The sequence below is a fragment of the Pseudopodoces humilis genome, chromosome 9 (genome assembly GCF_049639895.1).
Source record: "Pseudopodoces humilis isolate 2021_Gansu_Grassland_sample_001 chromosome 9, ASM4963989v1, whole genome shotgun sequence".
NCBI lineage: Eukaryota > Metazoa > Chordata > Aves > Passeriformes > Paridae > Pseudopodoces > Pseudopodoces humilis.
This window is the reverse complement of record NC_142208.1, coordinates 30,985,704-30,998,819: the sequence shown is the minus strand read 5'-3', so window position 1 is coordinate 30,998,819 and position 13,116 is coordinate 30,985,704. Positions and strand designations below refer to the sequence as shown.

The window sequence follows — 13,116 nt, the reverse complement described above, 5'->3', positions numbered from 1 at the left end:
TGAACCAGCCTCTCACTGAGCCAGTAGCAGCAGTCAGAAAACTACTGAGTGTGGCAATTTTTTTTTTTTTTTTGGTAATAGTTTGTGTTTGTTATTTTGAATCTTTGCTCTGGTTGGCTAAAAATTCCCTTTCATGTGCAAACGTGGAATATTCTTCTTTGAGAGGAGAGCTGCCGAAACCTGAATCAGTCTTTTTTTCTTCTTCTTTCATTTTTGAAAAAGAGAGGCTACAATTTAGGAAAACAGAACTGGGAAGTGCTGAGCCTTTTCAGGGCTCAGCATTTTCAAAGAGGGATGTCCAAGGATGCAACTGACCCCCAGAGAGGTGGGAGTGGATGGAAAGGGAAAGCTGCAGGGCTGGGAACTGCCAAAGGTCGATTCTGTTCAAGGTTACAGTGCTGAGGGTCAGCTGTCCTTGTGTACACAACTGATGTCCCAACAGAGCTCTCAAACTGCACAGAAAAAGAAGGGGGAAAATCAGTTCACTTTTTTTTATTTATCAGTTTTAAAAGGTCTTCATGATGTGCTAAATAAAATTGAGAAAGGCATAGTAGTGACCAAAGTGACATAGACAAAGAAAAAGTCTAAAAAAAAGTCTGCATTCAGCCAAGTTCCAGTTTTGATCTTATGTGAAATGACTGATGGGACCAAGGGAGAGCAGGGGAGCTGTAGCTATACCCTGAAAACCATTATTTACTTCACTGTTGTTTCCTAATTTGCCTCTGGGTGGGTGCAGCTGGGAACTAAAATCTCCAAAATCATGATATGGGTATGTCCTGACAACTTTAATTTTATTTATGTGGCAGCAATTTTCTATTAAGCGGCATTTTGCTTCAAGGCACGTCTTGCCTCACCAAGATGGGAGATTTATGAGCATCTGGACCAGAGCAGAATGAAGCACCCACTTCCCAGAGGATGTGCAGACATCACACCCACCCTCTCTTTGGTCTTTGTGGTCTCCACCCCTCTCCTCCACCCTTCCATTTTGCACAGGCATAACCTAAACCAGGATTATTACTTTCTTTATTACCCCCTCTTCATATTCTCCTTTAAAGCTTATAAACACAGTGGGCAGGAGTGGTTGTACCTCTGGACCACAAACCCTCCTAAATACATTATAAAAACCACCAAATTTCAACATGGGGAAAAAGACAGCAATAGAAAAGAGAAGTAATTGTTACTGAGCTGAAAAAAGGAAAATCACAGCTCACAGTGTGGTGAGCATCACTGTTTTCCACATCACCTGTTCCATGATTGTTTTCCCCCCCTAACACTGGGCTGTCCTACACAGCTCTGGTGCACCTCTGCTTTAAAAACAACGAGAAACATTTTGCTTGGGGGTATTTTTTTGGTTTTATTTTTTTGCCAATGAGACTAGAGGCTAAGGTTTCAGTTTGCTGCTGCAGCTGTGCTGATGTGGATGGAGCTGTGGCAGAAGCTCCAATGGCTGCAGCCTGCAGTGAAACCTTTCTGGGAGCCTGGAGATGCCACAGGTTGGCACTGCCCTGCCTCATTCGGCTCGGGAGGGTTTGCAAACACGTGTTCCACCGAGGCTGCAACCCCACTTTTTATTTCTACAGATAACAGCACTAGTTTAAATGTGATTTAATCAGGTGACAGCTTTTGCATCTGCTGCAGGTTCATTGAATTAACACCATTTAATAGATTTGCTTTTTGGGGACCTGTCTCAGATTCCTGTTTGAACTGACAGAAGCCAGAGATACAACCTCCACCATGACATTAATGCTGGGATTTTCAGAGGCTTAAACAGCACCTAAAATTGCAGCTGGAGCCAGAGGTAACATTTTGCTAAATGTTCTCCTTGCCCTGCTGCAGGATGGAGCTCTGGTGGACAGGGACCTTTGGAGTGGGGCCAGAGGAGGCTGCAGAGATGGTCAGGGGCTGGATCAGCTCTGCTGTGAGGAAAGGCTGGGGGGATTGGGGGTGCGAGTCGAGAAGAGGAGACTCCAGGGAGACCTTAGAGACTCTTTCGGCACCTAAAGGGGCTCCAGGAGAGCTGGAGAGGGACTTTGGACAAGGGGGGATGGCTTCCACTGCCGGAGGGCAGGGATAGATGGGATATTGGGAAGGAATTCTTCCCTGGGAGGGTGGGGAGGCTCTGCTGCCGATGAGTTCCGTGTGAGTGGGACACGGCAGAGCCGAGACCCCAAATCCCCACGGCAGCCCCGGGACCCCAAATCCCCACGGCAGCCCCGGGACCCCAAATCCCCATGGCAGCCCCAAATCCCCATGGCAGCCCCGGGACCCCAAATCCCCATGGCAGCCCCAAATCCCCACGGCAGCCCCGGGACCCCAAATCCCCATGGCAGCCCCAAATCCCCACGGCAGCCCCGGGACCCCAAATCCCCACGGCAGCCCCGGGACCCCAAATCCCCACGGCAGCCCCGGGACCCCAAATCCCCACGGCAGCCCCGGGACCCCCGGCCCGTGCAGGGCCCCGAAGCACCGGCAGAGGGCGCGCTGAGGCCGCGCGGGGTTAAAGCGGATTTTGGGGACGGATTTTGGGGTTTAGGGGTCCCTGTGCTTTATTTGGGGTTTAGGGGTCCCTGTGCTTTATTTGGGGTTTAGGGGTCCCTGTGCTTTATTTGGGGCTTAGGGAATCTCAGTGTTTTATTTGGGGTTTAGAAGTCTCTTAGTTTTATTCGGGGATTAGGGATCTCTGTGTTTTATTTGGGGTTTAGGGACACCTCCCATTATCCCAGGTTGCTCCAAACCCCATCCAGCCTGGCCTTGGCCACTTCCAGGGATCCAGGGGCAGCCACAGCTTCTCTGGGCACCCTGTGCCAGAGCCATAACTCCCAGAGAAAGCAAACAAAACCCATTCCTTCCTTCCCCAGGAGGAGAGAGCTGTGGTGACAGAGACCCAGATATGACATTTTTTGTGGTCACCAAGGCAGCAGTCCCAGTGAAAATTACCTGGACTTTCTAATCGTGCTCATCACCCCGATTCTCTGCCTGTGGCATTCTTGGCAGCACTGAGAAGAGCTGATATCATGGGTGTGCTTTCCATTGACTTGCAAACAGTGTCCTGGGTACTGGAGATTGCCCTGTATTATCTCAGCTCAGCTGGTCCCCAGCGAGCAGCACCTGCTGAGGGCAGAGGGACAGAAATGTGGTGCTCCTGAGCCTGCTGAGCCACCAGAACGAGCATGGGAAGCTCCCTTGCAGACACTGAGCCTCAGTGAGGCTCACCTGCACAGTTTGCAGCTCAGCACAGGTACTGAACACAGACAAAATGAATGTGGAGTGAACCAGATAATTTCTGTACCTGACAAGCAGCCACCCTGTTTATGGCATTCAATTTGACTTTTGCCATATTTCTCCTGCGCCCTGGATGCTGGGCTGTGGATTTGCTAATGCCTCCCTGTGCTTTTGAAGCTACCATGGGATGAAGGTGGGGCACTTTGGGCTTCTGGAATGACCACACTGGCACTTTTCCTGGAGATGTGCAATGTGGTTGAAGTGCCACAGAACTGCCCCAGGGCTCAGCAGGTGCAGGTGGGCTCATTCCTGACACGGACCAGCTGCAAGCAGAGACAAGGACACCCCACCACAGCTCTCCCAGAGGGAACAACACGTTCCTGAGCTTTCAGCCACCAGGAAGCTCAGAACCCTGGACTGAAAAACAGGAAAAGAAACAAAAGCCCTGAGAGCCGTGTTCAGGGGGATGCAGTGGCAAACTTCACAGCTGCTTTGTTCTGTGACAAGAGGGGTCACACCTGCCTGCTCCGCTGCTCACCTGGGAAGGTTTGCATGGGAGGATAGCTGAGTGTAAATCAGAGTATTCATCACAAACACCCGTGGCATTGCTCCCAACACAGCTTCACATGCACTGAGAAATGTGGGTCCTGTCCTCCTGTAGCTCTGCCCTTTCCCTCCCACAAGTGCAGCAGTTACATTTTTTAATTCTTTTTCCATCTCTTCTTTAGCACCCACTTCCAATATTCTTCGTCCTGCACTCCAGGCATTTAATCCTTTAATTTTTCTGTACTCCAATCTACAAATGATTTTAAAAAGAGTCAGAAGCAGTGAGAGATGTAACTGTGGCCAGACCTAGTCAGTGAGTGTTTGCTTCACGTTTCAAGCTGGTGATTATGACCAAAATCTCTCTATCTGGGCCATGAGCCTCTGGTGAAAATCCAATAGTAAACGTGCCACGTGAGGTAAGCGTTTGACATCTGCAAACGGGTGCCATCTGTTTCTCCTTTTAAGAGTATTAACTCTCTAAGAAAGGAAGATAGACACATGAAACTTGGTCTGAGGTCAAAAGAATGTGAGTGAGATCAGGGATTTCTGATTGCAAAGTAAAATGGGGGAGAGATTCACCCCCTCCCCACACACACAGCTCTTCTTGGCAAGAGGAGGGGAGGTAATTGCAAGTGACATGAAGTCACATCTCCAGATTAGGGGGAACTTGGGATGCACAGGCAATCATACAGCCCAGACTTCTTTTTAGGGCCAGACCAAGCCCTTTTTTAAAATGAGGAACTGAGTAACATCAGAAGACAAAATTTTGACTCAGCTTTTTGGAATTGTACTTCTTCTCACACCCCCAACCCCTGGAACAGGGACCAGGGCCCTGTTCCGTGCCAGAAACAGCTCATTGCTTCTCCTTTCACAACACACTGTGCTCCCGTGGTCAGCAGCAATGGGGTTGGTGTGCTCACTCTCATCTTTCCCACACTTCTGGGCTGTCAGAGGAACTTCAGGCTCCCCTGCAACCCTGCCTGGCTCTGGCTTATCAGGGATTTGGGACTGACTTCTCTGTCTCTATTCTTAGGTGTTAGAAGCCAGCACTTACCCCAGTTTCACAAAAACTCCTCACAGTTTAAAAGCTTTACATCACAATTGGTCCAGGGTGGCTGGCTGGAGGGAAGCCCGCTCTGTATTTAGCTCAGAGAGGATTTGCTGAGCTCTGGGTGTTGTAGCAGGACTGCTGCTGGCAGGCTCTGGACTGCTCCTAGCACAGGACAGCGTTCTGGAGCGGTGGCATCCCTTGAACAGCACTGAGGAAGAGATTTGCTATGCAATTCACTTTGTTCTTGCTGTGAATGTTTGCCCTTGTTTCCTTATGCACTCAGTCTTACAGGAGAGCGTCCTTCTGGATTTTGACACAGGCTGTGCACATCCTGAGTGCCTTGAGGCATGAGGGGTCTGACTGTCTCCTAAAATATCCCAAAATCCTTTTTAAAAGAATCTGAAGGTTGGTAGATAAGGTGGGTAACTAGTGAAGCCTACACATTACTGAAAACCGTGTTTCCTTTCACTGGAGGATCACAGGATAGTGCAAAGTTGTGGATTAAACAGGACAGAGAGTTTTGCTGAAGAGAGAACTGCCCTGGCCCCACTGTATGCAGTAATGACATGGCACAAGAAATAACACGAAAAAGAACAAAACTCCACCAGCTCCCGTTTCAGATGGAGTAGAACCAGAACCTCCCATTAAAGCAGGAACACGGGGCTGTTTTTAACCAGCTTCACACACCATTGTGTGCAGCCCTCGCACATCCATTGAGCACAGTGCGCAATTACAAGCCAAAAGCTGCTGGTGTCTCACTTGAACCAGGGAAAAGCTTCCAGGGGACAACAGGGTTCTGATAATGAGAGGTTTTGGGATGAGGGTTTAAATGGAAAGAGGGAACTCTTTACGTGTGGCCAGCCGTGTCAGCGGCAGCTCTTTCACACAGCTCTCGTTTGCCAGGTGACAAATGTGGGCAGCAGGACGAGAACCTCGAGCTGTGACACAAAAGAATTCTCTGTCGCCAGTGAAAGCAGCTGGGCTCCTGCTGTTGCTGTGTTTTCTCTCGCCCTCGGCAGGGTAAGGCACGTTCTGCAGTGCAGATTGCTTTGGCTGAAGGCATTTATACCTGGAGGCAGTGACCTGGGCTGAAGACTGACAGACAAAACTCACCTCCTGCTTGTCTGCAGGGAGTCACTGATCCAGCTTTGCCTGGAACATACCCCCAAAGCAGCTGTGGCTCAGGGAGTGCCTGAAAAATTTTAGCAGGATGGATGATAATTTATTTTTTTTTTCCCCTGCCAAACAGGACAAGGAAAGCCTTTTAGAGGAAAAATTCCTTGCCAGGAAGTCTTTTTGATGCTTTAAAATTCTTTTCTCGGGTACTCCTAGCAAGGCCACATTGTATTTCTATAGGAAGGTACCATTATGTATACAACAGCCCTGCAAACAATCGGGGCTGCAGCAGGGCTGACTCACTGTTCCATCACTGTGTGAGCATCGTGACATCTCTACATGCAAATTGTTACTGTCAGGCTCATATTTGAATTTGTGTGAGGCTCATACAGAGCTGTGGACACAGACCCTGACCCGTGAGGGCTGCTGGGGGTGCAGCTGCAATGGCCACTCGCACAGGAGAGTTTTGTTCTCTGCCTGAGAATTGTTTCACCCCCAAATGAAAAATTAGCAGAGCAGATAACTAAAGGAGTGTTGCACCTTTGCAGCTGGACAGTGAAGGGCTGGGTGGAAGTGTTTCTGTGGGCTCTTGCCCCACTCCTGACCTGCAGCCAGGGGGGTGTTGCTGTTGAGGGTCCTGCTGCCATCTGCCAGAGAGCCTAAAACACTAACCTGAATCCAGCTGATGGCCTCATGGATCACATCCAAAGCTCTTTAGCTCACAGTCAGGGCTCTGAATAGGTGCATGCAAATGTTTATGGATACCCTGGATTGATGAGGATCTCTAGCTCATCCAGAGCACCCGCAAATACTTCCATGAAGGTATTCAGGGTGGGAAAACACTTTTGAATACTTCAAATAAGCGAGAAGCCTTGGAGGGCCTGGGGATTGCAAACCCCCTCTGTGTTCCTTCCACAAACACCAGTGAGCACAGTAATTACTCCGTGGTGTGTGATGGAGAGGAGGCAGCTCATCCCTCAGTGCCAAAGCTCTGCGTGCAGCCTGGCCCCGCTGGGGCAGTGAATGGAGGTGCTGCCCTCGCAGTGACAGGAGCTGTCCCCTGCCCCTGAGGACAGCAAGGAGCCCTTGTGATGTGCCAACTACAAACATTGCAATACACACATTTATCTGTCGCCAGCAGATGATACCACCAACATATCTCCAAATCAAAACCGTGGAGCTGCTTTCCTGGCTGCCCTTCCTCTGTGGTGCGTGGGTTGTAAGCTGTTCAGGCTTTGGCTTTTTGCTGGGAACATTTGCTCAGCTTTGGCTGAAAGGAATCCTGCTGCTTCCACCATCTCTTGCCAAACTTGCACTGGTGCTGGGCTGTTTGAAGGCAGAGCATCCCTCTCCTGACACAAACAGTGGGGCAGTTTGGATCTCCCCAGCTCTCCAGGGCTATAGCCCATCTCCAACCACACTGAGGAAGCCGAGAAGCATAAGATTTCTTCAGAGGAATTTTTTATTGCAGCTTCCTACACTGTCCTTCCTCAACTCTTTGTTCATTGTGTTGACTTAATTCACCTTTGGCCTTGCAGAGCTAAAGCCCTGAATGTTTTGGTGTCAGGGATCCCTGGTCAGTCACAGGGGCAGTGATCTGCCTGCTCCAAATAGGCTGAGTGACGACTCCTGCGTGTGGCTGTTGATCTTCTCTAATTGCTGAGCGTCAGCAGCCACATCAGGCTGTCTGAGATGACGGGGGGAGACTCTGTAATCCCTGCAAATTCTCCTCTCACCTGAACCTTTTGCGTTCTTGGTTCAGATTTGCTGACCTTCTGTGAAGAGCTTTCAGAGGATAAAAGCAGCATTAATGGTTTGAGGGTCTCAGACCTCAGCAAAGGCATCTGCTGTCTGTGATACTGCTGGGAGCAGCTTGTGCTGTGTCTCAGTGCTCAGCACTGCAGGGTGTACCCTGGGACCAGATTATGCATTAGAGGAGAACTGGGAGACAGAGTTATTCTGGAATACACACTGCTTCCAAACTCCTCTGGATCCTGCTGCAATGGAAGGGCCTGCCTCCACGCTGTGCCTGAGGACTTGCTACATAAAACACTGCAAAGGGCTCAGTATCGCTGAAAATCCACCTGAGCTGGGAAAAGCCCCCCTCTCCAGGAGCTGCAGTTGCTCTCGTAGGATTGTGAAACAAGAGTGGTCAAACAGTGTCAGCAAGTGTGGCCTGCCCATCATCCCAGAATACCCAGGCTTCCAGGACGTCAAGGTTTGTATGCCAAAACTCTCCTTGCAATATATGGTGTCTGCTACCTATTCTTCTGCAGGATAAATAGTTCCCTTATGTTCTGAAAAGCTGATGTTAGATATGATAATAAAGTCTGAGCTGTGGTTGGGTGTAGAAAAACTTAACTTGAAAGGCTTTTATTCTGCTGCATTTTAAAAGCTGATTATTATTTTTAGGTTGATTTTGTTTTTAAACCATTTTAAAAAGTTTGAGTTAGGAAGGCTGCTTTGGTCAGATTTAAGTGTTCAATTACCTAACTTATTCCAAAAGTACAACCACTCTAGGCAGGGACATCAGGTTTGCTGGGTCCCCTCCAGAATGAAGTGTGATGGAATAGTGGGAGATCAAAACCTTGATTGCTTTTCAGTTTACATGGCATGTCCAACCCACTATTCCTCATTTGAGCTCAATGTTGTTCATTCATTACGAGCAGGCAGTGTGCCAGGGGCTGATGATGGAGTGCCCTACTGAGACATTGCTGGGCTCTCAAACCAGATTTGTGGCTGGACCCTTAGTGAGGATCTAGACTTAATTACAGATTGTCAAAAACTGCATGAGTGATGGGGTTTGGGTTTTTTTTTTAATACCAAAGGCATTGTCAGGCGTAATAAATGATTGCAAAATGTTCCACGACCCCGCTGTGGCTGTCATCTACATACAGTATAGTCTTTCTTTTTATTGATTAGAAACAGTAATATAATATAAAACAGCTCTTCTCTCAAGGTTTTCAGAGAAAAAGCCATGGTCTGGCCAAACTTGCTGTACAGAAACCAGCTGTTGCTCCTGGTAGCTTGAGACAGGCCAGGGTGTCTTGGAGTGACAAGGAGGTGAGAAAGGTGGGAATGGCAGAGCAGGGACTTTGAAAACCCTGAGGACATTAAACTGTGCAAAGGCAACTTTTTACATGGTGAGTTTCTGCCAAAATTGTATCTCCCAGTCAACAAAAGGACTCATCACATGGATGTTCCCCTGAAATCAACTTGAAGGTGCCCAAGTGTATTAGTGGGGGCTGGACCAGATCTTTCTTTACTATTTAAATAATTTGAGGATTAATTTGGCAGGTTAGAAAGGAGAGAGGCATTCTGCAATGGGAAAGGAGGAGAAAAAATTATGCATATCAATGATGATGATGATAATAATAAACTGCATAGTTTTAAGATGTAAAAATATATTGAATGTGAAAATTGCTATTCTTGGAAAAATACACTGAATTCAGCAATTACCTGGGATTAAAGAAAGGGGTGGGGGGGGAATGAATCTCTTAGAAGTAGGATCAAGTTTTGCCTTGGGAAACTGCAGCTACAAGCTAATGGAATTTGAAAAAGATAAACCTAAAGTTCTGTTAATACAGACAAGTGAGAAATTGTTTTAAAAAGTTAGATTTTCACAGAGGCAACACAAAATTGTGGCAGTACATCACAGTCTGGAGGTAAGAATTCTCAGCATTAACCTCTCAACCCACTGGATTTCTGTTCCAGAGAGGGATTGGTACCAAACTGCTTGGTCTTCAGGCAATTTGGATTAAGAATCTCAAACACTGTCTAACAGCTGTTTATTGTATGGAACCTTATGCCTTAGATTCTATTTCTGTTGAGGCCAACAGATTTTAATTCAGATTTCCTTCTTCCTTTCTGCCCCCAACCCTGCCTCTCCCTTCCCCTCTATTTAAAACAGTTATCAAAAACTTACTTGGGAAATCCTGCCTTCAACCAAATTTTCCAGGATCTGGAAAGAGGGAAGAACTCCTCACCACAAGTCAGTAATTTCCCGAGGAGAGGCTCCTTAGCCCATTGCCTGGGGGGCTCCTCGGGGGGCTGCTTGAAAGGCCACCAGCCCACCAGCCCTGGCTTCCAGGACAAACCTTTGCAGGAGTATTTCAACGAGAGGCTGATGGAGCTGGGGAACCACCAGAGGTCCACCAGGAAGACAAAGGGGTTTGCAGAGAAGAGCCAGAGCCCGTTCCTCAGGGGTTCCCAGCGCAGGAGCAGCTGCAGCGCCGTGCTGCTGGTGAGCCACGGCCAGGAGCACCAGGAGCCCTGCAGCTCAGCAAACCAGCACAGCAAGGCAGGCAGCGAGTGCCAGGCTCAAAAGGAAATCCAGAGTGTCCTAAAGCTCTACACTGGTGACTTCTTGGACCTTCTGACAATGCACATCGCTGCTCCTCTGGAAGCATTTGTGCAAAAGAAGTGATTCTGGAGCTGGTGGGAGATTTTCGTGTCGTGCTAGAACCCAGAAAGGGTTGTTCCTGTTCAGCACCATTCGGATTTTAGCTCATATATATCAGTCCCCTCTGATGCAGAAAGGTGCTTATGTTGGGATTGTTCTTGATTAACATTGCATATATTTGTTTTCAAGTATTTCCTGGAAAGAATCAGCATGATTGAGCCATAGGTGCAGCTTATAGCAGTGCTCTAAATACATGTGTGTATTACTAGAATACTTAAATTGCCTTTAAAACAGGTGATTAGTGTCAGAGCAGTAGCTTGTCTCCTGCTGTGAAGTTTGTGTTAATTAATCTGAAGAAAGACTGTTGTATTCTGCCTCGTTATTTGGCTTGTTTTTAGCCTCTTGCTTTTATCGTGTCACTGTGGCCCAAATCATTTATGTTCTTACTGTGACTTATTTCTGACACAGATGCAAAGAGTTGATGAGAAATTACTGATTTTTCACTCATTGGCACGTGTAATCATGAGGTGGATCACTGCAAGAGTCTGATGCATGAAGAAACAAACACATAAGATCTACTTTTAAATTTGATCAGCCATTATGGTTTTATTTGCAGACTCAAAACCCCTTGTTTCAAAAACCACCACAAGGGCAAAGAGGAAAAAAATGCTAGATCTAAGTTAGAATGATGGAATTAAGCATGAAAGAAGGCTCCTTCCCTCTTTCTTACTGTAAATACAAGAACCACATAGTGAATTCCTAATGTAATCTGAACTTCAAACTGTTTATTGTATTTTAATGTTTATCATGGTCATGTAAGTATGAAATGTCAGCTGCAGCTGAATGTTTTTACTATGGGAAATGTCAATGTTTAATTCCACAGTGAATAGCAGACCCAAAATGAGGCAATGAATTTAAGCTTCCAGAAAGATCTATTACTGCCTGTGGTATCATCAGCAATAAATTCCTCATTATAGTTGTGGTTTGAGTTGATGTTTATCTCTTTGCTTTCAGGCTGGTTTTAATGTGAGTTAACAAGCAAACCATGCCCCTGGCTACACCTAATCCCTTCCACTGCTGGCTCCTCCCCAATGTGTTTCCCTCCTTGTTCCTCTCATTTCTTCAGCCCTGCTGAAACTCACCCCAAGGTGTGTCTTGTCCCTTCTGCAGGTCACATTTTCCTTCTTCCCAACACCTATTTGCAGAAATATTTCTTCTGCATTGCCTCCTCAGCTCTTGGGCCTCATATTTGTGTTTTTCACACTGTGAAGGTATGAGGAAAGGGGAGGGCAGATTGAGGAACTTCTCACATCCCTCTGCCACTACCCTCAGGAAACAACCAAGAGTTTTCTCCCCAGAAAAGGGAAGGGAAACATAAAAGACTCGTTCCACATCCTTTTCCCCATTCTGGGATCAAGATAATCTAAGGGAACTGAGATGGGATACTGAGAGCTCTCAGTCTTTTTTGTGTGGGAGAAATAAATATTTAGGCTAAATGAATTTTTCTAAATTCCCAATTGCCTTCCTGCTGCAAATGGAGGGAGCAGCCAATTAGGTGAGATTTCCCCTGCAGGAAAATATTTTTATTTTTATTTTTTTTTTTAGGATTTAAATGGAAGTCTGAAACTCATAATGTATTAGCAGATGCCATTGAAGAGATGCATCTGGTTTTTGTTGTGAGTTTGCCAGAGGTTAGTTTCTCCTCTAGGAGTGGATGCATAATAATAACATGGTATTATGTGAGGGCATAATAATAACAGTGCATGAGGGGAAAGGAACAGTATTAATGGGATACAGGCAACCTTAATTCTTTCATTTCTTAAACATGTGGCTTTGCACACTTGAATGTGTCCTTTTGAAGTCTGGTTTTGCAAGTCATTTCCGATCTACAAGCTTTTCAGAAAAGGGAAACTGCCTGCCTTTTTGCTCCTGATATTTTAATGACTGTCACACTGCAGTAACTCCAGATTAGCAGGTCTGGAGCATCCTGAGCCTCTCTGCAGACCTCTGCCATTTAAATTAACAGAGGTGTGTGGAGACTTGCACTGTTAGGGTGTGACTGACATTTGCTGACAGCAAAGGAAAACAAAGATTCCTTAAGAAAAAAAAATAGCATCAATAAACTGTAATTAAAAAGAAAACAGAAAACCAGGTATTTTCTTCACTAAAAGAGTGGTGAGACATTGGAATAGGCTGCCCAGGGAGGGTGGTGGAATCCCTGGAAGTGTTCCAGAAATGACTTAAAGCTATTGTTTAGTGGACAAGGTTGTGTTTGGTCAAACGTTTGACCTGATGGACCTGATGATCTTGGAAGTCTTTTCCAACCTTAATGATTCTGTGGTTCTGTGATTTACCCAAGCATCTGTAAATGGGCTATTTAAGCTGCTCAGCCTCCTGGCAGTTCCTCTTCTCCACTCAAGACAATTCAGATCACCAGTTTTTAACAGGCCATATTTAAATTTTATTTTTCACTTTTACTGAATAACAAATGTGAAGCAGAATTTCAAATCCCCAGAAAACAGGCTCTGTCTTGGCAGAAACTTGTAGTGTTCCCTCTCCCAGAAGAACCCCATAGACCTGAAATTTCACAGTCAGGCCCATTTATGGTATTTTTCATCTGTAAAGCACCCCAAGGAATTAAAAAAAAAGTTGACATGCCTTTTAAATTGGATTTTCTTCAAAATAGTGTCATGACTTTCCTCTGAGAAGCTGTGCATCCCATGTCAGAGATAGTGGAAAAGTCTAAGAAGACTGGATCCCCCAGGAGGGAACATATCTA

At 46.5% G+C, this 13,116-nt stretch overlaps 1 protein-coding gene across 1 annotated transcript; it reads left to right on the top strand.

Moving 5' to 3' along the window:
- The first annotated feature begins 7,743 nt into the window (after positions 1 to 7,743).
- Positions 7,744 to 11,325, top strand: LOC148183806 (uncharacterized). Its single transcript, XM_088059868.1, has 2 exons — positions 7,744 to 8,153; positions 9,846 to 11,325. Exons 1-2 carry the CDS (start codon positions 7,938 to 7,940, stop codon positions 10,359 to 10,361), a joined length of 732 nt encoding a protein of 243 aa, XP_087915994.1. The 5' UTR covers positions 7,744 to 7,937; the 3' UTR covers positions 10,362 to 11,325.
- Positions 11,326 to 13,116: the final 1,791 nt, after the last annotated feature.

What these genes read in the sequence shown, in the direction of transcription:
- LOC148183806 (XM_088059868.1), top strand. Translation starts at nt 7,938, where the DNA reads ATGGAAGGGCCTGCCTCCACGCTGTGCCTGAGGACTTGCTACATAAAA. An exon ending in CAGGCTTCCAGGACGTCAAG is followed by an intron (nt 8,154 to 9,845) that starts GTTTGTATGCCA and finishes TATTTAAAACAG; the next exon opens with TTATCAAAAACTTACTTGGG.